At 63.8% G+C, this 23,869-nt stretch overlaps 1 protein-coding gene across 2 annotated transcripts; it reads right to left on the bottom strand.

The window, feature by feature from the left end:
* Position 1: 1 nt before the first annotated feature.
* On the bottom strand, positions 2–23,869 carry KIAA1522 (KIAA1522 ortholog). Of its 2 annotated transcripts, none has more exons than XM_051807353.1 (7): positions 23,638–23,869; positions 6,078–6,233; positions 5,800–5,855; positions 4,514–4,631; positions 4,032–4,148; positions 1,043–3,916; positions 2–825 (listed from the first exon to the last, which is right to left on the bottom strand). In XM_051807353.1, the coding sequence occupies exons 1-7, from the start codon at positions 23,852–23,854 to the stop codon at positions 803–805; spliced, it is 3,561 nt and encodes a 1,186-aa protein (XP_051663313.1). In that variant the 5' UTR covers positions 23,855–23,869; the 3' UTR covers positions 2–802. The 2 variants fall into 2 exon arrangements, with proteins under 2 accessions (XP_051663313.1, XP_051663314.1); XM_051807354.1 differs by lacking the exon at positions 23,638–23,869 and adding an exon at positions 15,783–16,296.

The following is a 23,869-nucleotide window of genomic DNA, read 5'->3' as shown; positions in this document are numbered from 1 at the left end:
CTTAGGTCATCATTTTTACCAGCCAGGTACAGAGCTCTGAGCAGCTACTCGGCGGCAGAGGGTCAGTTGCTTTTGGTTTGGTTGGGTTGGGTTTGTTGGTTCGTTGTTGGTTGGTTGGTTTTCGGTTTTTTTTACAATCAAAAGAAATCAAAATGTGACCCGAGTTTACAGAAAGAATCGAGGCTCCACCCCAGAGCCCAGGGCCTGAAGACCAGCTCAAGGGGCAGCCAGGCTCCCCCTCACCCTGTGGCCAGCATGGCTGCAGGATGGCTGGGATGGGCAGTGGCGAGTGGCCGGAGCTGGCACTGGCCACGAGCCCCTCTTGCCTCTCCATCAGGGGACAAAGCCCTGGTCCCTCCCAACCAGTGCCTCCATCCCGTCCTGCTCCTGTTTGCATCCCCCCGGGCACTGCCGTGGCCAAAGCCTTCCCATTCCCTTGTCCAAAGTGCTTCAATTCCTCGCAGGCCTGGAGCAGAGCGGTCCCACCTCTGGTGTCTTCGGTCCCCAAACTCCTCTCGGCTCCGCACGCCCAGACCAAGCAGCAGCCTGGCAGGGAGGAGGTGCTGGCTCTGGGCACAGGCCTCGAGTCCAGTAAAAAAAAAAAGCAAAATAAAGCTGTAGTACTTAGGAAAGTGAAACCAACACCATTTTTGCATAAATATCATCAAGGCCGTGGAGGCTAAGGCTGTTTGCTTCCTGTATTAAGTTAGTTGCCAGTTCCACACTCGTCCGTTGACCTGCCCAGGTCCCTGAGAGATTTGGATTCCTGTCCGTGGGGGCACCAGTCCTGCAGCATCATCCTTCAGGCCGTCTCTCCCCGTCTGTCTGCAAGGCAGGAGGGAAGAGCCCGTCAGCCACCCCGAATCCCCGCTTCCCACAGCCCTACCAGGCTCTCCCTGCTGTCCCAGTGCCACCCCAGCCATGGCCCAGCTGCCACACTGGGAGCCTATAGCTCGGGAATGTACAGCCTGGGAATGTACAGCTCAGGATCCTGAGCACCTACAGCAGCAGCATCCCTGAACCGGGCTCCCATCCCACATACCTTGTGCAGGGAGGCTCTGAGCTGGCGGCTCCGTGGTGTCCCTGCCCTCCGTCCCCGCGGCCGCCGTCCCTGCCAGCTCGCTCTTAGTCCTGCTCTCGTCCGCCGGCACCGCCGTGGCGTTCCCGTCCGGCACCGGGGAGCCCAGCGCCTCTGCCCCTGCTGCCTTTGGGCTCAGCGGGGAAGGAGCCGGCCCTGGGCCCAGCGAAGGCTTCTTGGCTACCGGAGGGGGGACCTTGCCAGGTTTTCGGTGGGCTTGTGCCTTGCCAGGGCCCTGCGGGGCGGCCGCCGGAGCCGCCGAGCGCTGCCCCGAGAAATTCATCAGCTCGGCCACCAAGTTCCTCTTCAGGTCGGCCTGTGCCTCGGGGGACGAGGCCGTCTCGATCACCACCTTCCGGGAGCTCTTGGCGAAGATGAAGCTGGCGGTGGAGGCCGCAGACTTGCTTCTGGGGGAGAGCTGCCCGTCCTCGGAGGGCCCCCCGGGCTGGGCCGCTGGGCTGCCGGGCGGCTTCTCCGCGGCCCCGCCGGAGGCCAAGGCGGCCGCCTTCAGGTGCACGGCGTGGTGGAGCGGGTTGGAAGGCACCGTGTCTTTGGCAGGAGGGGGCTGCCGCGTGGACAGGGACCGGCGGACGGGCTTCTGCGGGGCTGGGCGCTCCTCGGCCCCGGCCGGCGGCTCCACGCTGACGGAGCGCAGCCGCACCATCTGCAGCAGCGAGGGCGTGACGATGGGCAGGCTGGCGTCCTCCTTGGGCACGGGGCCGCTCTTGCTCCGCGACACCGGCTCCTTCCTGGCGTCTGCCCGTGGGCCATTGGCCGCCTTCTTAAGGCTGATTTGGGGTGGCAGAGCCAGAGCCGAGGGCGGCGGGAGAGGCGGCGGCGGCGGCGGCACAGAGGCCTCGGGAAGGGGCTCAGCGGGACACGGGGGCTGCGGTGCCCCGGCCGGTGGGACTTGCTGTTGGCTGCACGAGGATGGTGAAGACGCAGCCCCCGGGCTCGGTGTCGCTTTCTGCCCGTCCACCGGAGCCGAGGTGGCATCAGGCAGGCTGGAGAGATAGGATTCATCCGGAGGGGGGAAGTCTGCCATGGACAGGTCGTGTTCCTCAGGAGCCGGCGGTGGTGGCGGGGGCCAGGCGGTGTCGGCGGGGGGCTCCCCGGCGGTCTGGGGGCTCCCCTCCGCCTTCTTGGCTGGCGGGGGAGGCGGGTGGTAGGCAGGAGGCGGCGATGGAGGTGGAGATTTGCCGCTGGGCTTGGCCCCGGGCTCCTGGCAGGCAGTGCTGGGCGCTGGGGGGTCTGGTGAGGGCAGTAGGGGGCCAGCAGGAGCCGGGGGCTGCTGGGGCTTAGTGGGTGGCGGGGAGAAGGGAGCGGGAACCTTGGGGTGCGGCGGGATGATGAACCGGTCCGAGCGGCAGGTCAGCGCCTCGGGGGGCGTCGGGTCCGAGGCTGAGGAGGAGATGGAGGTGAGGGAGGAGGACACGGAGAGCGCAGGCGACTGAAGGGAGCAGATCCGATCCGGCTTCTGGGGCTGAGACTTGCCTGGGGACACAGATGGCGGTCCCAGCCCCTTGGTGGGCAGTGTGGGCGTCCCGCTCTGGCTGGAGTAGCCGCTGGAGGGGGACATGGTGCGGTCAGACCCATCCGGGCAGCTCCACTTGGGCTGAGCTTGGGGCTCCCTCAGTACCACAGTCACCCCGGGGCGGCCTCGTGAGGCCTCAGGGGAGCTGGCCCCAGCCAGGCTCTCGGAATGGAGACTGCTGGTCTCGCTCAGCGACGATGGGGAGAACACCTCATCCTCGGCCGTGGGGCTGAAGGGCTCGGGGTGCGGGGACCAGGGCACGCTGCTCTCCCGCTGGGGCCGCCGGTCGGGCTTGGGGGGCAGCCCCAGCACCTTGGGCTCCCCATCATCCTTTTGGTGCAGTGAGTAGGTCCTGCGAGGGGGGGCCGGGGGCTTCTTCATCTTCCTGAGGGAGACGCTGCGGGCGGAGGAGCGCTCGCTGGCCAGGCTGCCCGTGTCCGAGCCGTCTGCCTGGCTGCTCATGCTGTAGGCAGGGGACACCCGGCCACTGCTGCTCCCCACAGCCAGCGAGGCCACAGGCGTGAGGCCGGCAGGGGGCTTGGAGCAGGAGCTGGCGAAGCTGGCGGAGCTGTAGACGCTGATCTGGTCGGTGTCGGAGCGAGCCGCAGCGTCCACCTCGCTGTGCGGCCCTGCCTCGTGCTGCCGGTGGTCGCAGCCGCCCTGGGAGGAGATGGTGGAGCTGTTGGAGACGATGGTCTCCGTGGACTGCGAGTGGCTCCAGTTGTCGCTGGAGGAGGAGGGCTCACGGCTGCGGGCGCTGCGCTCGGAGAAGCGGGAGAGGGATCGCACCGAGGCCGGGCTGGACGACACGAGGCTGCAGCGGCTCAGCGTCCGCACGCTGCTCCGCGTCAGGGCCACCACGTCCACCATGGGCGGCAGGATGGCGTTGGGGATGATCTTGGACATGTAAGTGCCCTGGGGCGAGATGGACATGACGGGGCCTATCGCCACCTCCGGGTGATTGGCGTAGGTGGTCATGCCCGGCACGGCCAGCGACTTCGGCCTCAGCATGGGCGACAGCTTGGCCGCTGTCTTCCTCCCCACCAACGTGTCGTCGTAGTAAACCCTGTTGATGTGCTTCTGTAGGGCCGCGTCTGCCTCCTCCAAGGCTCCCAGGCAGACGCGGGCGCCGCCGGGCACAGCCAGAGGCTGCAGCTTCCCGTCGATGGTGGGGATGCGGACGGCGTCGCCCGAGACCTGCCCGCCGTTCAGCAAGGGCTGCGCTGCCCGGCTGCCCCCGCGCCCCGCCGGCCCTCGCCCATCAGCCCCGGGATGGCCCTTGGCTTCATGGCTGTTCCTGAGACCTGGGAGCAGGGAGAGATGACCTCAGCGTGATCCCAAGGCAGATGCTCCGAGCCAAGGCAAACGGAGCTTGGACGAGACCAGACCCTAACAATCCCCCTTACCCCCAGTGCTTACCCAGCTCCTTATGGACATGTTGGGGGATGCCCAGCACCGTCGTCCTCCTGTCCTTCCTCTTCTTGCCAGCCCTCTCTGAGGATTTGGGAAAGGAGTCGTGCGGTCGGAAGGTGGAACCTACAAGAGGCGCGAGCAGGTCCAGCAGGTGTGAAGGGGGCCCTGGCCAGGGTGTCCCCAGTGTCCCCAGCACCCCCTCACTGACAGAGATGCTCCGGGACGAGCCAGGCTCAGGCATGGAACAGCCCAAAGAGGCACCAGCAGCAGGGAGGAGACGGTGTCTGTCTGTCTGTCCATCCCTCTCGCCCAGCCCCAGCGCTCTGACTCAGCCGGAGTCGCTCTCATCTCTCCCAAGGGCCCCCAAATCCCTGTGCTGGCTCGTGGCCACGCCAAGGCAGAGCCCAGCTTTCCTGCCATGAGCTCCAACCCCCCTTGCATCCCCTTGCCTGGTGTCCCCCCCGTCCCACGGCCGCCCAGCCGGGTACCTTTCCTCTGGATCATCTCAGAGCGGATGGAGAGGGCGTCCTCAGAGGTGCTGTCCGTGGCACAGGAGGCCGCCCGGCTCCGGATGGACACACTGTCATCCTCCGAGAACGCGCAGGACTGCGGGGACAGAGGGACAGGGGGCTCAGCGGACCCCGGGCAGCGGGGATGGAGCTACCCCAGCCCCAGCCAGGCCCCTTCCCTGCCTCACACTCACTGCGCAGCCCAGACAAAAGCTTTTCCGAGGGCCAAAGGCTGAGTCAGCCACGCCGGCATCCAGAGTCCTCCCACCAGGAGCGGGGCTGGGAGCAGCCCCTGGGACCCCACGTGGCCTCGCAGCCCCCCGGAGAGCAGGACAGCCGGGGTCTGGCCCGCCAGGGGAGCACCTGAAGGAACTGCCAGCCCCACCTCTGTGCCAAGCCAAAATTGGCCCCATGGCTGTTCCCAGCCTGGCCATGACCCGGATCCCAGGGCTGGAGGGCTGCCATGGCTGGGAGAGGGGCGTGGGACAGGGACAAGAAGGCAGGGATGCAGTCAGGCTGGGGACCCCCTGCACTCAAGTGCCACTGTGGGCACGGCCAGTGGCACAGCCCCACATCAGGCACAGCTTCCAGTGTTCCCACCCCTCCAAACCATCCCTTGGCACAGGCAGAGGTTGGGATGAGACACATCCTGATTCCTCTGCTTCGCTGCCCTGGTGGCTCTGCCCACCCTGGGGTTTCCAGACCCTGCTTCCAAGGGGTTAAAGGGGACAAGAGCCAGTGGGAGGCAGCAACTTGAGCAAACACAGGCGGGTGAGGCACTGGCAGCGGGGTCAGAGCCCAGGGACACGCCAAAGCCCAGCTTGGCCAAGAGAGTGGAGTTTCTCCTTGTCAGCAGCTGGGGAGGGGCAGAGACACCAGGCTAGATATGGCCAACAGTCCCTATTGTGCCATCCCGTCCCTCCACCTTGGTCAGGGCTGCCAGGGGACACCAGTGGGACAGGAACAGGGGGATAGAGGGATGCAGGAAAGGTGGGGATCCCCGGAAGAGCCCCACAGGGCAGAATGTGTCGAGGCCAAGCACAGGGACAGTGGCTCATTATGGGGCAAAGGGGATGACACCAAGGGACACACAGCTTCTTCCTGCCCAACAACCCCCCTGGACGTGGTCCTGCCACCTTGGCTGGTTCCCTGTCTGACCCCAAACACCACTTAGGGGGGACAGAGGAGCCATCCTGTGTCCCCTCACCCCCCGGGGCACCCCCAAGAGCACCACAAGGCAGAGGCAGCTCCTCGGCAGGGCTCACCTGGAGGCTGCTGGTGTCCCCGTGGTCCCAGGCACTTTTGGTCTGCTTCTGCTTCTCTGTGGAGGGAAGGCAGGAGGTAAATCCCCCCTGGAAGAGCCCACAGGCAGGGAAGCAGCTGCCGAGCTGGCAGTGCCCCCTGCACACCTCAGCCACCGCTGGACTCCGGTCAGTCCCATCGCGCCGCCCACACAGCCCAGCCAGCCGGGAGCTGGGGACAGCCAGGAGCTGGGGACAGCCAGCTGCCCTTCTGCCGTGTCCCCAGGGCTGGGGACACCTACCTTGGTGCTGCAGGGACTTCAGCCCCTGCTGGGCCTGGCTGTGCAGCTCCTCCAGGTGCGGGGGCCGCGTGCTGGGGAAGAAGACGTTGTCGGGACATTCCTCGCCCGCCGTGTACTGCACACTCAGCCGCTTCTCGCCCTCGCCCTTGGCAGCGCCTGCGGGGACAGGGGGGTCAGCTCGGTTGGGGGGCACAGCCCTGCTCCCACCGAGGTACCCCCACCCACGGGATGCAGCCGGGAGAAGCGCCGGGCGATGACAACCATCCCGGGATGACGTTATCCCGCCCAGCTCCAAACTGAGAAATCACATCCCACGGCTCTGCCCGGCCGGTCGATACGCTGGAGTCGGGCTGTCTCCACTGGTTTTCCCCCCCACTGGCTGGAGCTGTGCTGGGTATGGGACCACCCTCCTCCCCAGGGCCTTCGTTAGGAGTAAACAAGGAGCGAGTTGTGCAGGGCTGGGGGCAGTGGAGCAAGAGGAAGGGCAGCACAGGGGGATTAAATGTGGATGGGAAGATGATGATTTTCCCTTCGGAGCATTGCGTCATTCCCAGGCCTTGCTCATCACCCCAAGAGCAGGGACTCACCCCATGCCCATCCCATGGCTGGGAACTGCACAGACAAGGGAAACTGAGGCACAACCAGCTGCAGAGACCCCACAGGACCCAAATTCCTGCTCCGAGCCCCCCGGGGTGCTGCACACCCCATCTGCCATGCCTGGGGCAGCACAGAGCCCTCACTCCCCATCTCACAGCCCCCTCCCCACAACCATCACCAGCACCTCGGGGTGCCCACGACAAGGGGGTTACCCTGGCACCACCCAGACAGGGCACTGCGGCACCGAGGCACAGCCCTGCCTGCTCCTGCCTGAGCGAAGCCTCAAACTCTTCCTGCCCGGAAAACAATTCGAGGCTGAGGAAGGGAAGGGCAAGCACAGGAAACCGTCGGGGCTGGTGGCAGCACCCCGGGGCCACGGGCACCTGCTGCTCAGCATCGCCGGTGCCACACACCCGTCCCCTTGTCCCCCGTGTCCCCCACGTAGCCCATCCCCTCACGGCCAGCCCGGCCAGGCAGCGAGGCAGCCGTGCTCTGACTCCATCCAGCACACAAAGGAGCAGGCCTGGAACAATGGAGCCGCCCGCCCTGCCGCCATGCCGGCCCCTGCCTCCGCCAGCACCCACGGGCACGGGGGCACGGCCAGCCCGGCAGAGCCTGGTGCCACAGGGGTCCCCTGTGCTGGTGCAGGGTCCCTGCAGGAGACACAAGACACCCATAGCCCCCCCACCATCATGTTCCTAAACCCTTTTCCCCCCCAATTTCGGCAGCCCCTCGCCTGACACCCCTCCAAACACCCTCGGAGCTGCCTTCCGGAGAGAGGAGCGCTGTGATTTATTCCATTAACTTCCCGGCGGGCGAGGCCAGGGCTGGGGTGACCTTCCCTGCCCTCCCCCGGGGATGGCAGCCCCCCTGCCCACTGCGGGTGACCAGCGGGGGTCCTGGCGGGCAGGGGTTGTGTAAGGACAAGCCGCTGCTCCCTCTCTCCATCCCTCCCTCCGAGCTGCTCACTCACCCTTCTTCTTGAAGAAAGCCAGAAGCGAGGAGAGGTTCCTGCCCATGAAAACCACCATGGTGGCCGGGGAGAGGGTCTGGTCCCCAGAGAAGGGGGGCTCCGCCGCCCCCCAAGGAGGCTCAGCCTATTGTGCTGTGGTCGGCGAGGCGGATGCCGGCGGTCCCCACCTCCCTCCCTCCGTCCTCATCCGCACGGCGGGAGGATGCTCGGCCAGGCAAAGAGGCTCCTCCAGCGCAGCTGCCTCCGAGCGGGGAGAAGCCCGACCCGGGGACGGCTGCGCGGTGGCAGGAGGGGACAGCCCCAGCTGCGCCCACCGCGCTCCTCGGTCACGGGAGAAGGAGAGCGGGGGCCCCTCCTCTGGCCTCCCCCTCGCTCCCCCGGCTCTCCCGCCTCCTCCCACGCACGGCACGGACCACAGGGATCTGTTCTTCCAGGCTCACGGCCAGGATTTCCCCCGATTTCCCCTCCTCGCAGCCCTGGGACCCCCCGGGACGCTGCAAACCAGTTGCTCGTTTCCACAACAGTGCGGCCAACTGGGAAGAACTGGGAGGCTTCTCCTCCGGCAAGCACCAGCCCTTGGGATATGACACAGCACAGACAGCAGGGCTGGCGTTCCCCTTCCTTGCCCATCCTCAGTGCCCCCCAGGACACGGTGCCCACCACAGCCCCCCCAGCTCCTGGCACAGCTCAGCCCAGAGCAGGGGGACACAAGCCATGGTGTGTTTGTGTCAAAGGGTGGTAAAGGGTGTTTGTGGCAAAGGGTGTTTGTCCTTAGGGACAGGGCGTCCAGCACGGCCACGTCATGGTCACAAGGGCTGGGGGAGAACCAGGTCTCAGACCAGTCTAACCAGTAGCTCCAGCTGCTGGTGCGGGGGCACATAAGGCAGGGGCAGAAATGCCAGGCAGTCAGGCAGTGGCACAGCCCTGGCACTGATGGTCCCCACCATGGATTTGCTCCATGCTCCCGGGGCAGTGGAGCCAGGGAATCCTGTGCCATCTTGGGAATCAGCCCCATTTCCCCCCTTTACAAGCGTTTTGTCCCAAAAGGTGAAGAGCACCTGCCAGCAGGCAGCTGTGTCCTCATGCCAGCTGGGAGCCGACGTGTCAAACCCTCCATTCCTTGCCCTGCCAGCTCTCCACAGTCTGTGCCCAGGGTTTATTCCATCAGGACAGAGGTTGGGCTGTAGTCAGAGCAGAGTCACCCAACACAGGGTCCCAGCAGACCCCAGGAAGTGACTGTGCAGCCCAAGGCACAGTTTGACCTTGTGAAGGGCACCTTTGTGTTCCCAGCCAGGCAGCGCCGGGCTCAGGAGAGATTTCTTCCCTGGAACTCTTCCGTGGCCATAACGCCCAACACCAGCAGCACCCCGGCTGTGCCTGCCCCAGCACCTGCCCCAGCACCTGCCCCAGCACGGGCAGGATCGGCCCCGCTGCCCACGCGCTCACCCAGAAGGTGCCGGGGGCCGCGGGCAGACGCTCCCCGGCTCTTTCCACAGCACAAGTGGAAAAGGGACATAATTAAAGGGCTGAGGAAGCACAAAGCCGGCAGCCACGTGCTGCGCTGAGCACTGCCCTCTGCGCTCCAGGCAGCCCGTCACGAGCCCAGCGAGGGCCATGGCTGGTGGCAGCCGAGGGACACTGCTCCTGGCTCCACAGGGAAGGGTCCAGCTCTCCATCTCTGCCTGCACGGATGGGGCTGCACTCAGGATGACCCTTCATGGCACGAGGAGCTCTGGGAGCCCCCGCAGTGAAAGTGGACAGTCCCCCCTGTGCTGCTGGTGCAGGGCCCAGGCACGGCTGAGCTTCAGCCCCGTGGGTCTGCCGATGGCAGCACGCATGGAAGCTGCTCCCAGGGCTGTGAGGACATTCCCAGGTGCTGGCAGACACCCTGTCCCTGCTCCACCTTCCTTCATGGGCCCGTTGCCCACGAGGACACAAAGGGCCTCGGGAACGTCCCTTGCTGACAACACTTGTGTCCCCCTCCTGAGTGAGACATCGCTGCGGTCGGGGCAGGAAGAGCTCAGCATGGCTGCCTGCAATCTCTCAAAGGATAATCCAGGGCAGAGCCGGGATTATCCTGGCCACGGAGGAGCCTTGTGGCAGCGTGCGAAGAGCAGCCTCCGCTTCCCCTCCCACTCCCTGCGACCTTCGCTACCGCATCATCCTCATCCAGCCAGCCTCGCCCCTGGCTCTGTCAACACACAGTGAAACCTGCCACAAACAGGACAGGGAAAGAGGGAGAATCCAGGAGGAAGAGAGCCCTGATCCCGTGGCACAGGCTGCAGGCCTCGGTGGGCTGGGGAAGCTGCTGCAGCTGCAGCTGGTGCTGGTAGCAACACGCCCGGTCGGGCTGGTGTCCCGGCCCTTGTGCCTGTGCATTCCTTGCAATACATCCTGGATCACCCTGTCCCCTCTGGGCTCGGCTGACACAACGTGCCTCGTCCACATGTGGCAGCGGGATTCTCCCAGAGAAAGAGCCAGAGGTTTCTCAGCACCAGGCACTCTCTCAAGGATGGTCTCCCTGACTCAGAGCTGGTATCGGCTGCTGCCTGTGACAGGGACGGTGCGGAGGTAGCAGAGCATCCCTGCAGTAAGGCACAGTGATAGGAAGGGACAGGGAACTCCAGGCACCTTGCCTTCAGCTCTTCCTGCTCCTCTCTGTGCTGGCAGAGCAGGGCTGGAGACACAGGGGTGGGAATGGGAAGGGCTGCACAAGGGAGAGACCGGATCTGAGACCCCACAGGAACACGGCCGGGACTGTTCATCCCTGGACCAGTAATGCTGCAAGTGGGTGTCAGCCCAGCTCCCTCGATGCTGCTCCTCATCTGGGGAGAGCCAGAGGAGAAAATCCCAGCTCCTGTCCCCCTCCTGGCCAGGCCTGTGCCTCCTGCAAGCAGCAGGTTTGGTCGGGCTCAGCTGCAAACATCCATCTCTGCCTGCTCGGCACTGCCTCGACTTGCCTGCTCCCCGCGCAGTGGCAGCTCCTGCGGCGGGAGGCAGGGAGGCAGGGAACAGGCAGCAGCAGGAGGCAGAGAACAGGCAGCAGCTCCCTGCCCGCCCCTTTACCACCACTGACTCACTGGAGAAAAATGGGGAGGAGGGGGGAGCTGGCAGGCAGGAGGGAAGGGGCTGTGAGGTCCCCAGGGGAGCCCGCCTGTGTCCTCCAGCTCAGTGGGATGGAGCCTTTGCCTCCCTTCTCGTGGAAGCCAGAGCAGTGCAGAGGGCAGCAAGAAGCCCCCCTGCCCCACGGGGTTGGTGCTCTCCCACCCCTTTGGGGCTCCTTCCCACCACGCTGCATCCAGGTGTGTGCCCAGGCTTTGGGGACCACTCTGCCCCCAGTTGCCTGCAGATGCCACGAGCATGGATAACACTAATGGGGTGCACCAGGAACCCCATCCCAGAGAGCCCTATGGAGCAATCAGGACATGGAACCTGCCACGGCTGCGAGAGCCCCCACACTCTGCTCCAGTATCACAGAATCACAGAATATTCCAAGTTGGAAGGGACTCTATCCTGCCCCTCTGCTCCAGCACTGAGTCCCTCTGTCCCTCTGCACCCCAACCTTCAGCTGCTGAGGGGGGCTCAGGGGCCACAGTGCCCCTGAAGATAACCAGCCCTGCCACTCTTTTCCCCCAAATCCCTGTCTCTGCACAGGATCCACACCCTAGGACACACCACAGGATCGTGCTCCCTCCAGGCAGGACAAGAGCACAATAATATTTACGGTGGCTCTGGCCATGCAGCCCCCCACTGCCAACCTGCCCTCGGCCACCCTCGGGGGGCTGCTGCTCCAGCCAGGAAAACATCTCCACCAAGCAAATAAACACCACCCGACCCGCGCTGCTGGCTCGGCTCTCAAACACGATCCCACGCAGAGGCTGAACTAAAATTAATTCAGCTGGGAAAACAAACTTGGATCGTTTGTTCTTCCTCTAAATCACAGCGTAGAAAACTGGCCGGTGTTGCCTCAGTGAGCCAACGGGCCCCGGCGAAGGAGCTGGCGCGGGGTGAACTCCTGCTTGGAGCAGAGTCGTGGCTCCAGTCGCCTCCAGCCACGGCTGCTGTCATGGCAGGAGCACACAGGGTTGTGCAACAGGCCCTGACCTCGCTGCTGTCCCACACTTGCCCCACAGCCGCCCTGTGGTGACACGCAGCGTCTCCTCCTCCCTGTGTCATCACAGACCCCAGGTGAGGGTCTGGCAGCAGCCCGGGGGGGTCCCAGTGCTGCAGAGGGGGGCAGGACCACCCCAATGCCCAGCTGTGCCTCACTCCCAGCCCCCGTAACAGCCCATCCCACCCCATCCCCACCCCACGCTCGTCCCCTCCCGAGAGAAGCCACCAAACAGGTTTGAAGGTAAATAACAGCCTTCCCCGGCCAGGAGCCGGATCCGGGCGGGAACATCCCAGATGGGGTGCACGGGGTGGGAGAGGGCCACGAGCAGAGCCTCGGAAGTGATACGGGGCCGCCAGTGGCATGTATGGCCAGGGACAGGCCACCAGCACCTCCTCCCTCCAAGTCCAGAGCTTTGTCACTCCCTGATCCCCCTCCCTCCGTGTCCTCCACCTCCCACGGCCGCGGTGCCCGGGGCTGGCTGCGTCCCACGGCGCGTGCCGTCATGCCCGGCGTGTTTGCAGGGTACCCAGGTGCTGCTCACATGGCAGGCGTTGCCTGTCGCAGCAGGAACTTGGCTCCGCGAAGGAGCAAATCCAGGAGACGGATTAAGGACAAGACGTTGCAGGTTTTTTCCGTGCACGGATCCACCGTCCCGCGGGCAGCGCCCAACCCCGCTCCCACCCGCCCCAACCCCGCTCCCACCCGCGGGGCTCTCCCCAGGGAACACCGAGGAGCTGCTGATCCCCCGCCGGGGATTGGGATGGACACGGCGATGCGGGATCAGGCAGAAGATGGGAGAAGAGGCATCAGGTGCCACCAAAATGGGGTGGGGGATAACCCCCAGCCAAAGGGCGGGTCCCATCCCTGCCCCTCGGTGACAGGGCATGTGCCAAGCGGGCACGGCACGGCATGTTGGAGCCGAGTGCTGCAGCAGCTGCCTGCCCGGGACACCTGCAGATCACCTCCTCCCCTGCTCCAGGAGCAGGAGGGGGCACCAGGAAGGGCTCAGATGTCCCGCACACAGCAGGGTGCCGGCCGGTGTGCCTGGAGAAAGTGCCTGTGTAAATCACGGTGTATCCCCCGCCGGGCTGGGCCCCTGCCCTTTTCCGCTCCCCCGGGTGTTTGCGGAGCCGGCCCAGCGTGGGTCTGGCACGGAGAGTGGCTGTGAAGGAGAAAGAGCCCAGAATTGCTCGGCCCACCCCAGAGCTGCCCAGCAGGAGCTGGAGCTGCTGAGACACTCCAGTGCTGCCGCTGGGAAACCTCACGGCCACACAGCACCCCTTGCCCCAAACCTGCCCCCAAACCTGCCCCCCCTGGGCCATTTGGGCGCCCCATCCCTGGAAGTGTTCAAGGCCAGGTTGGATGGGGCTTGGAGCAACCTGGTCTAGTGAAGGTGTCCCCACCCACGGTGGAGGGGTTGGAATGAGATGAGCTTTAAGGTCCCTTCCAACACAAACCATTCCACGATTCCATGATTTTGACCCCGTAACCCTCCCCAGAGCCCACTGGTGGGAAGGCGGGTGCCGGATGACCCCACACCCAGAGTTCTCTGCTGGCCACATCCCCGCTGAGTCCGCGGGGCACAGCCTGGCCCAGCGCCACGTTCCTCCGCCCTGACTCAGCAGGGCCCGGCGGGGCGTCCCGATAAGGAGGTGATAAGAGGCTTCAGCCTCCCTGGTGCTCAAGGACCTTCCCCAGCAGCTCCTACCACGGACAAATCCGGGAAGGAGAGGCCAGGGATGCACCCGGAGCAAGCCGGGCCCCGCTCCAGCATGGGGATGGGGTGTGGGGGTTTGGCACTGGTGGGGCTGAGCGGGGAGGCTCAGGCAGGGAGCAGAAGGCAGAGGCACCCCAGAGCCCCCAGCTGTGCTCCTGCCTGCCCACCCCATCCCTGGGGATCACTGCTCCAGGCAGAGCCATCCTGGAGCCCCCAGCCATGTTCCTGCCTGCCCACCCTGTCCCTGGGGATCACTGCTCCAGGTAGAGCCATCCTGGAGTGCCCAGCCATGTTCCTGCCTGCCCACCCTGTCCCTGGGGATCACTGCTCCAGCTCCTCTGGATCCAAAGACTCTAGGTGCCCACACCACTCCACACATGGCACAAGCACTAAGGCATCTGCTGATGCCAGCCTGGGCCTGATAGACCAGCAATGGGCACAGCAGGGCCAAGTCTATACTTCCAGTCACTAAACAGATGGGAACTGGGGGACACTGGTGCAGTTGCCTGCCATATGCAATCAGCCTCCAGCCCACAATCCGGCAGCACCGAGGGTCTCCCCGGGCGAGATGGGGCTGCCGGCACACCCTGCCCCCAGCCGGCGATCCCGGCTGCGCCCTCCGAAATGCTGAAGCGACACAATGCAAATTCTTTGGCTTTGTGGCCGCCGCGCCGTTGCCATGGAGCCGTCGCAGAGAACAAACACAACTCGCCCCATGTTTTCTCAGCACCTTCCACCCCACGGCCTTCGGCCCCAGCGCCAGCCCTCGATTCCCGGGAATCGCACAGTCCCAACATCCCGCCCCTTTCAGGGCGTCCAAAACGGAGCAGGGCTTCTCCCGGCCAGCCCTGGGGAAGGGGCAGCAGTGGCACGGTCCTGGGTCAGGGACTGGCCAGGGGCACTCAAGGCTTGCAGGGGATGGAGAGGAGATGGAGGTCTGGATGGGAATGCCACATGGAAAAGGTGAGGATATGCCAGGGATGCAGCTACAACAGCCCCTGTCCAGTGGCACTGAGCCCTTCCCACATGGAGACTACAAGAGGATGACTGTGGCAGAGAGGAGCCTGCAGCCAGCCTGTAGGAGAGGTGGACAGTGGAGATCCTGTGGTCCCTGCACGGCCATGGACCCTCCTGCCTCAGTGTCCCCAGATGCCGAGGGGATGCTGTTGGCCCTTTCTCCCTGGGCAGGGTGTCCCCACCCCAGCCTCCACCTCTCTGGGCCAGTTTTGCTCAGCGTGGCACTCCCCAAGCCCGTGTGGAGTTCACTTCAGACCCTGTTTACCCTGGGGACAACTCGGTTCACGCCCCTGGGCGGCTGCTCACTGTAAAGACCGAGGGAAACAGACCGAGGGCAGGAGGGATGGTGGGGCCAGGATCCCGCAGGGATGACAGGGGAAAACCGCCCAGTTACCCCCCCTCGGTCCTGCTAACCCCACTCCTACAACCCCAGACACCCGCCCACATGCCTGTCAAATCTCCTCCTTGACTCAGGCCGAGTTGGGGACACGGGGACAGTTTAACGACACCAGTGGGGGAATCAGAAACCCCAGGATGGGGACGATGTTACTGCCAGAGACCTTCCCCGTTGGCATCACCCTGCTCTGATGGAGGAACCACGGAGGGAGGTCACCGGGACCGGGCACCCCGTGGGGCCGATGGTTCCATACGCGGGTCCAGGCTGGCTGAGACCCTTTTCCCTACTCCTCTTCCCTGCGGAGAAGAGCTCGCCCTGCCCCATGCCTCCTCCTGGGCTTTCCAGCGGCATCCGTGGAGCCAGAGCACAAGGCAGCGGAGCGATTGGTGTGCGGACGGACAGACAGACACGCGCAGCGAGGTGATGAGTATGGGGGGAGCAGCCCGGTGCTCCCTGCAAACACTCCCAGATCCAGCCCGGTGCTCCCCAGGGTGCAGCGGGAGAAACCGAGGCAGGGGATGGGAGCGGGGGCCGGGGAGGAAGGTGACGCCGGCAGCGCTGGGTCCCCGCTGTAACTGCTGGGATCCCACTCGGAAAACAAATCAGTAACTAATTCAGCTGATCCCGTCCTGATAGCGCCGGCGAGCCCACGGCCGGTCCCCGGCGTGTCAGCACAGCCCCTGCCTGCAGCCGGAGGGTCCTCCCCAGCTCCGGCACTGGCGTCAGGGGGTCTGATCCTGCCCCCCCAGCACAGGGAGGGCAGAGCGAAGCCTCCACCCGCAGCCCCCCCAAGTCCTGGCGAGCCCCACATCGAGGCGGCCGAACTTTCCCCAAAGTCACCAAGCCGGGCCCCCCCGCGCCCCCTCCCCTGGCATCCCCACGGCTCCTACCTGCCCTCGGCTTCCCGGCGCGGCCGAAGGGCCAGGAGGAGCCGGGCTTGGCGCCCGCCGGGCTCCTCTTGCGGTGCGCGTTGCCCATGAGGCCGCTCTCGCCTCCACCGCGGGCGGGTGGAGGGGACCGCGGTGCTACATCGCGGAGCCGGGCGGGCTCCGGCGTGGCCCGGGCGGCCCCGGCAGACGACGGCGCTCAGCCGCCGGCTCCCATCCCTCCGGCCCCGGCGGAGCTCAGCGCTCGCAGGCGGCTGTGCCGGAGCCAATGGTACAGGCAGAGAGGAGGGGCCTGCCGGAATCACCCGTCGGATCCCACAGCACCCTCCCAGCCCCATCCCTCCGGCAGGGATGCCTGGGTGATACAGAGAGGCTGAGCGGGCAAAGGGAGAGCCTCCCCCTCCTCCCCGCCCCGAACCTCAAACATCGCTGGGCATCGGGGGAGCCGGGCATGGCACTCGCCTCCAGCCGTGCTCCCACCTCCCTGGAGTTTGCCACGCTCCACCGAGCCGCCAGCACGCCTGGCTGTCCCCGAGCACAGCTCCAACAACAGAGGCTACCACCCCCCACTCGGGGGTTTTGGGGGTCCCACCCCTATGGGGACACCCCAGCCGAGCCGGGCATAGTGTGGCCAAGACTAGAACAGGACTTCCCAGGCTGGGGCACAGCGCCCGAGGACACGGGCTGGGTCCGGCCGCTGCCCAAACTCAGGGCGAGCACCCACATGCCAGCACCCACGCACCCGTCGGTGGGTGTTAACCCCCCACCGCCCTCCCCACGGCCACTCCTGTCTCTGGGGCAAGTCACGAGGAGGTGGCTCACGCTGCCGGCACCTTCCTGTGCCCTCCCCGGGTGCACCTCGGCTTCTCCCCGCTCCAGCCCCCGCTCCAGCAGCGAGACGGTCACGGCTGGCAGGGGACGAGCAGCTCCGTGCACAGGCACTGCTGCTCCAACAGCTGCCCAGGCTGCCCGGACAAGCCCTGCCACGGCCCCTTCCCAAGGGCGTACACCAGCCTGCCCCCTCCGAAGCCCAGCTTTCCCTCCTGATTTTTAATTAGAACATTAAATGCTGCGAGGGCAGGGAGGGGTCAGCCAGCCAGGCAGTGGTGGGCAATTCCCTGCTGGCAATGTTTATGTTCCTTAGGTGATTCATCAAAGGCTGGGATAAATAGGAAGGAGGGTTTTGTGGGAAAGGCACAAAACTGGGGACGTGGTGTGAAAAAAGAAAGGAAAAATTAAAGATCAACCAGCAGCTTTGTCCTGACCTCCCAAGGTGATTGGCACTGAATTAATCTTTGGACCTCAGTCTCCTCCTCCGCAATGGAAATATTGATGGTTCAGCTCCTCACCAGCTTGGTTGGGTGCCCAGGGCACGCTCAGCTGGGCAGGGACAGTCTTGTGCTACAGAGACATGGCTGTACCAGTGTCCCTGTGATTTGCTGCCCTGTCTGCTGCTGGAGCTGTTAAGGAAATGGGGGGATCCAGTAGGAAACTATTCCCTGTGTCCCATTAGTGGCTGTACCCATCCTGGGGCAGCTGGGATTAAAGGTCATGGTCACAAGTGCAACACATCAGAGGTCTCTGCCCAGGGGAAGATGATTTTTCCCTGGGCTGCCGGAGTCAGGTCAGCCAGGGGCATCTCCAGCCTGGGACAACACTTCCTCCCAGTGCCCAGCACCTCCCAGGTATCCCTTGGACATCCATCCCCATGCAGCAGCTCCAAAACAGGATGTGTGGACCCCTCATGCTGCTCAGCCCCCTGCCTGGTGGCACAGGGGGCTCTTCTGCAGCCACATAGAACAACTCTCCCAGTGAAGCACTTTTACTTCTCTCCCTGGAGGAAACAGAGAGCCTGGAGCCTGCGAGTGCCCCAGATACAGGGAGACACTTCCCCCTCCACTCCCAAAACAGGCACTCTCCATGCCAGCACCTGCCAGGCAAGCACAGCCACCACCAGCACCGAAGTGTCACCGCCCCCAGCCACAGCCTGGGATGTGCTGGGGGGGCTCTGAGAGGGAGCTGAGCCCCAGGAACCCAGCAAAGCCCACGTGTGCCAAAAATATCAAGTGGCTTCTCTGAGCTGGAACAACTGTGATGGGGTAATTCACTGCCACGTGGAATCCAGCACCAGCTTCAGCTCCTCCTGGGCCTCATGTTTCAGTCCCTGCTGAATCTGGGGGGGCTGAGAGCAGCATGGGGGCTGCAGCATCCCCACAGACCCCACAGACCCACCCCATCGCACCTCTGGGACACAACCCCCTGTAAAACCTGTGGGCAGGCAGCTGCCTGCTCTCATCCTTCATCCCGGACCTGGTTTGCATCACTGTGCCCAGAAATCCAGCTCAGGGAGCCTGGGAGTGGGAACAACTGAGCACCCCAGTTCCTTGCTCTGTGTTAGAGCCTCAGTAGGGCCCAAAGGGGGAGGGAAGGGTGGGAAGCACTCACAGCTTCCCCAGTACACAATCCCCAGCACACCCAGTTGTGGAGTGAGGGGTGAGAATGGGGAGCTGGGGGCAAGAGACGCTGACTCCAGGCAGAATCTCTTCTCCAGGCCAGAAATCCCCAGTTTTATTCATTGAGAGAACTCTGATAAGAGTTGGAGTGGGAAGGGGGGAGAAGCTGCTCCTGAGATACAGATCTGGTCACACGGTGTGACCGCTCCAAGCACATCTGATCGCTCCAAAGTCACACATTCCCTCAGTCACAACAGCCAGCCGGGGAGTGGGAACCCCTCCGTGCTGGCACGGGGGATGGATTCATTCCCTCCTGGTGTTCTATCCATCCCTCCTGGTGTTTCACCCGTTCCTTCTGGTGTTTTCTAAACCTGACGCCGTCTCCGAGCAAACACAGAGTGGGAGCTGAGCTGCCTGAATGAGAAAGGAATTCAGCCCTTGTTCCCTTCATGGGGAAGTAAAGCTCAGCGAGGCAAAGGTAACAAAAAAACCCCACTTGAGATCCCCAATCATTAACAGAAATACATAACCAGAAGGGTTTCAAATGATTTCCTGCTCAAGCCGGAGTCCAGGCCGGCTCTGCCGATGACAGGTCCGGCTTCAGCCCGCAGAGGTGGAGGGAGCCCAGCTCCCTGCCCTGGGTGAGGTGGATTTTATCCACGCACAGCAGGAGCCACAGGGACCAGCCCAAGGCTCCGGCTCCTGCTTGGCAGGGAAACGCTTTTTCACTTCATCCTTGCCCAGCTCTTCACCTTCCAACGGCTTATGTTCCCATCGCTGCCGGAGTCAAAGTCAATGATGATATTGTCTTATGAAATCAGACCTTCCCTCCACAGAGAAATATGACTCCGCTGAAATAGTTTTATCGGATCTTATGGAACGTTACTCTCAAGAGTAATTCTTCCAGTTGTCTCCAGGTGGAATAGCTGTGGTTGCAGACACACCTCTCTTTGTTCGCCGAGCCGCTCGCCGGTGCCAGGCCAGGCCAGGCCAGGGGATTCCTGCTGCTCACATTTTCTGGAGTGTCACTCTTTGCCTGCTGCAGATTAACAAACTCATTCCCACACGGGCACGGGAACAATCCCGGGGTGCGGGAGGTGCGGGGGCAGCCTCCCTCTCCCCTCTCCTTTGAGCTGAGAAGCTCAGGACTAAACACAAGCCCCGTGTTTACACCAAAGCAAGTGCCACGAGGCAGCAGAACGGAGGAAAGAAGTGTCTGGAGAGATTTCACATCTTGGTTGTTATCAGATCAACACACAGGGACAGCTCAGCCCCAGATTTCCTGGAGGGCTCACGTGCACCCCAACCACCCCGTGGTGTCACCAGCACAGAATCTGAGGCTGGAAAACACCTCCCAGCCCATCGAGTCCAGCCTGTGCCCAATCCCCGCCTTGTCACCCAGCCCAGAGCACTGAGTGTCACATCCAGTCCCTCCTTGGACACCTCCAGGGGTGGGGACTCCACCACCTCCCTGGGCAGCCCCTTCCAATGCTTAACAACCATGAAGAAAGGGAGCACAATCCCCACCTCAGCCCAGTCCCTCCACCCGTTGCTCACCCCGCACACGGCGAAGCCCCGGTTCCAACAAGCACTTGCTGCTGTTACAAAGCAGCTGTGAGCATTGAAAGCTTTATTTTTAACATCACTAGTCCCCCGCCCCAGTCAGGAAATCATTGCTGCTGGACTAAGTTGGCATCAAAAAGGGAAAAAGAAAAAAAAAAAGCCGACCCTAATTTAATATTTCTGGAACATCGATTCCTTCACTTCATCAAGGAATTAAGAGGAATGTTGCAAAAGCCGGATAGAGCAGCGGCCAAAAAACAGATTAAAGCCACGGGCAGGCAGCAGGACCCCAGCACCACCTCATCCTTCATCCCAGACCTGGGTTTACACCTCTGCACCCAGAAATCCAGCTTAGGGAGCACAGGGGGTGGGAATAGCTGAGCAACCCAGTTCCTTTCTCAGTGTTACACCCTCGGTGCAGCCCAGCTGCTCTCTCCACCTCAGTTCCCATCACAGGGGTTAATCACTCCTCTGCCTCCAAAGGTTATTGTGGAAATAAACACAATTGGAATGGCAAGGTGCTGGGATACCATGGGAATGGGGCCACAGAGGTGCTCAGAGCAGGCAGGCTGTGTACAGGTAAAACAGCCCAGGGCTGGTGGTATCCTGGCACCCACCCCACACCCCGGGATGGGGCATTGCAGCTCACAGAGGGAATTATCCTACTATTGCACTGGCATAAAAACGGGCCCTGCTACAGCCAGCAGGGCCCATTCATCCAAACAGGGCAGAGCATTCCAGTCAGGAAGCAGGAGAGGATGCGCTTCCAGCTGGGATGGAGCCATCCCCCGCTCACAGAGCCGCCGGTGTTCCCCCCGGAGAGGCGGCTGACGCTCGCCCATGAGCGGGATTACTGAGCCTTCCCTCCACACAGCTCAGCTCTTTGGGCAGCCAGAGATGGGATCACTGATAGCCAGACCCACGGGACTGAGCCCAAGTGGAAATGCTCTCATCCTCCCGCTGCCGTGATTTCAGTGCTGAGCAATGCCGACCTCCCCGGCACCCAGGTCGGAACGGGCAGATGCCCGGGCTGAGGAACGAGTCCTGATCCAGGTCTCCTGGGACAGATTCCCTCTCTCCCACCTCTGAGCCATCCTGACACCCTGCTCCCCCTCCCCACTGCTGGGATACACTGGGGATGGTCAGACGTGCCCTGTGCCCCCCTCCATGACCAAATCCACCTGTGGGAGTAGCTGGATGATGGAGAACTGGCGGGTCACAGGCCAGATCCAAACCACCCTCCAGCACCACACGGACACAGGGGAAAGCTGAGGGCACCCAGAGCCTGCCAGGCCCTGCTGCAGCTCTCCCTTCTCCCCCTCCCACAGCTCCCGGCTGATGTTTGGAAAAATTCCCAGCTGGTCCTGCTGCAGGAAGGGCTCGTGATGTCGGCGGCGAGGCCGATGCAGCCCCCGGGCAGGTCAGAGCCGCGTGTGGCGCAGCCGGTGCCGCCGGCTCCAGCACTCGGCTCTGCGGCCACATCCGCCCACGGAAAGCACCCGGAGCTGACACTCCTTCCCTCTCCACAGCTCAGCCCAAACCACCCCCCGGGGCCTCCTGACCCCCATCGTGCCGGGAAGCGTTATCCCCCATCTCCCGGGGAAGGACACCGGCAACCCCGGCGCGTGCTGGTGGTGTCCCGAGGACTCTGGCAGCCACAGCAGGGCCGGAGGCACTGGAGCAGGGAGGGGTTCCTGGCATGCTCTCTACGCTGGAATTGCACAGGGAGGGTGATTCAGTCGTGCCTTGCGAGCTGCAACCGCTGCACATCCGCACTGCTTCCCCCGGAACGCCGCGGAGAAAGCGGCGACGAGGGGGAACGTGGCACCTCCCGCCCCATGGGATGCCAAAAGCACAGCCCGGAGGGGAAGGGTCCTGCAGGCTGGGCTGGGGCGCTGCACCAACCCTCCAACACCAACACGGACCGTGGGCACTCAGGGCAGTTCTCCCGGGCACTGAATCACGGATTATCACACGGGGATATCTAATGGAACAACGTGGTGACGGATCCACAGCTGGCACAGCAGGGCGTGCTGAGAGGGACAGCGTGGTGAATGTGCTGCAGGTCCCCGAGCTGCCACCCTGACGGGCAGTGACTTCGCATTTTGAGGATTAGCTGGTGAATGTTACAACTCCAGGGGAAAAAAAAAAAATAAAAAGAAAAAAAAAAAAAGGAAAAATAGGGCTGGCAGAGCTGCTGGGGGCGTTCCTGCACCGCGAACAGGAACATCACATGCTCCGGCACATCTCATTTTTTCTGCTCAGGTTTCAGCGTTGGGCCGTGGCAGTGGCGTCCACACACGGCAGGATCTGATGGACCAGCTCAGGAAAGAGCTCAGCCTCTTCCCAAGACCCTCCTGCCTTTCCACAGCCATTCCTCTCCTATCACAGATCTCCGTGTGCTCCTCCGAGCAGGAAACGTGCCTGCATGCGGTCTTGGATGCCTGGAAATTCACTCCCTGGGGCAAATCGAGGAAGAAAGTCCCAGCTGACAGCATCCTGCTGCCCTTGGGTGCCGCACAAGTGGCCTCTCCCTTGGCAAAAGCACAGAGAAATCCCTGTCAGAGGTGCCTGCAGGGAGGGCAGCGGCAGGACAGGGATGGTGTCCCCGACAGCATGAGGTGGGAGAGTCCGAGTGTTTTTGGGGTGATACCTCCAGTGATTGCAGCCTCCTGGGACACCAGTGCTGCAAACTGAGCGCACTGAGGAGACGAGCATGACCAGACACGCCACCACCCCATTGCTGAGCCCACAGATCCCCCAGAACACGGCCCTGGGGTGGCACAGAGAGGGGCACCTGGAGCACCTTCCACTGCAGGTTTGTCCCGGTCAAGGTGGTGGGGACGTGGCCGGGCTGTGGAGGCAGCACCCACAAATGGGGTGAGGGCCATATCTGGGGCAGGAAGGGCCACACCTGGAGCAGGCAAACACCCTGCCCAGGAGGAGGAGGAGGAGGAGGAGGAGGGGGGGGAAGGAGGAGGCAGCGGCTGGCGTCCCTCCAGATCTCCCTCAGCCCCAGTGACCTTCTGACTCAGCGGAGAGAGAACCTACCCAGTGAACCGGCACCAGCCCTCGGGGCAGGGGTGAGATCACACCAGGGACTGCCGGATCCGGCCTGCTGCCACCACAGCGACGGCCACCGCGGCCAGCACAGCCCCCATGGCCACCAGGGCTACCACCTCCTTCACCCCCTTCAGCCACTTCTGCTGCCACCACGGCCAGCATCTCTGCCCCTCCTTGGCCACCGTTGTGTCCCCTCTTTAGCCATCCCCATGGCCACCACCTCAACTCCTTTTCAGCCACCGCTGTGACTGCTCTTTGGCCACCTCCAGGGCCAGCACCTCAACCCTCCTTGGCTTCTTCCGCTGTAACCCCTTGGCCACCTCCATGGCCACCACCTTCAGCTCTCCCTGGCCACCTCTACATCCAACACTTCTCCTTCACCACTTCCATGGCCACCTCTGTGACTCCTCCTTGGCCACTACCATGACCCCTCAGCCACCACCCAGACCCCTCCCTGCCCACCTCCACGGCCACCACGCTCACCACACTCCTCGCCCACCACCTCGCCCCCTCCTTGGCCACCACTTTGTCCACCTGACACGCCTTGGCCACCACACCCCAACACCTCCTTGCCCACCTCCACAGCCACCACTCACTCAACACTGCCACCACTCCGACAGCACCGTGGCCACCACTGTGACCCCTCCTTAGCCACCATCCTGGCCACCACCTCGACACCTCCTTGCCCACCACCCCGACCCCTCCTCGCCCACCTCCACAGCCACCATCGTGACTCCTCCTTAATCGCCACCGTGGCCACCTCCCCGGCCGCTCCTCACCTGGTCCCTCGGTGCCTCCCGCGGTGCCGCCGTCCTTGGGCTGCCGCCGGCGGCCCCGGAGCCAGCTGAAAGCCCTGCGCAGCGAGTTCGCCCGGGCCTTCTTCCGCCGGGGGGGAGCCCCGGGATCCCCCTTCGCTGCCGCCGCCGCCGCGGAGCCGCCGCCGCCCCGCTCCCGGTCCCGCTCGGCTCCCGCCGCAGGTGCAGCCCCGGCGGACATGGCCGCGGGCAGCGC

This window comes from Manacus candei, unplaced genomic scaffold, assembly GCF_025592945.1.
Source record: "Manacus candei isolate 608988 ecotype Guabito, Panama unplaced genomic scaffold, ASM2559294v1 h1tg000070l, whole genome shotgun sequence".
Taxonomy (NCBI): domain Eukaryota; kingdom Metazoa; phylum Chordata; class Aves; order Passeriformes; family Pipridae; genus Manacus; species Manacus candei.
This window is presented reverse-complemented; position numbering and strand designations above follow the sequence as displayed.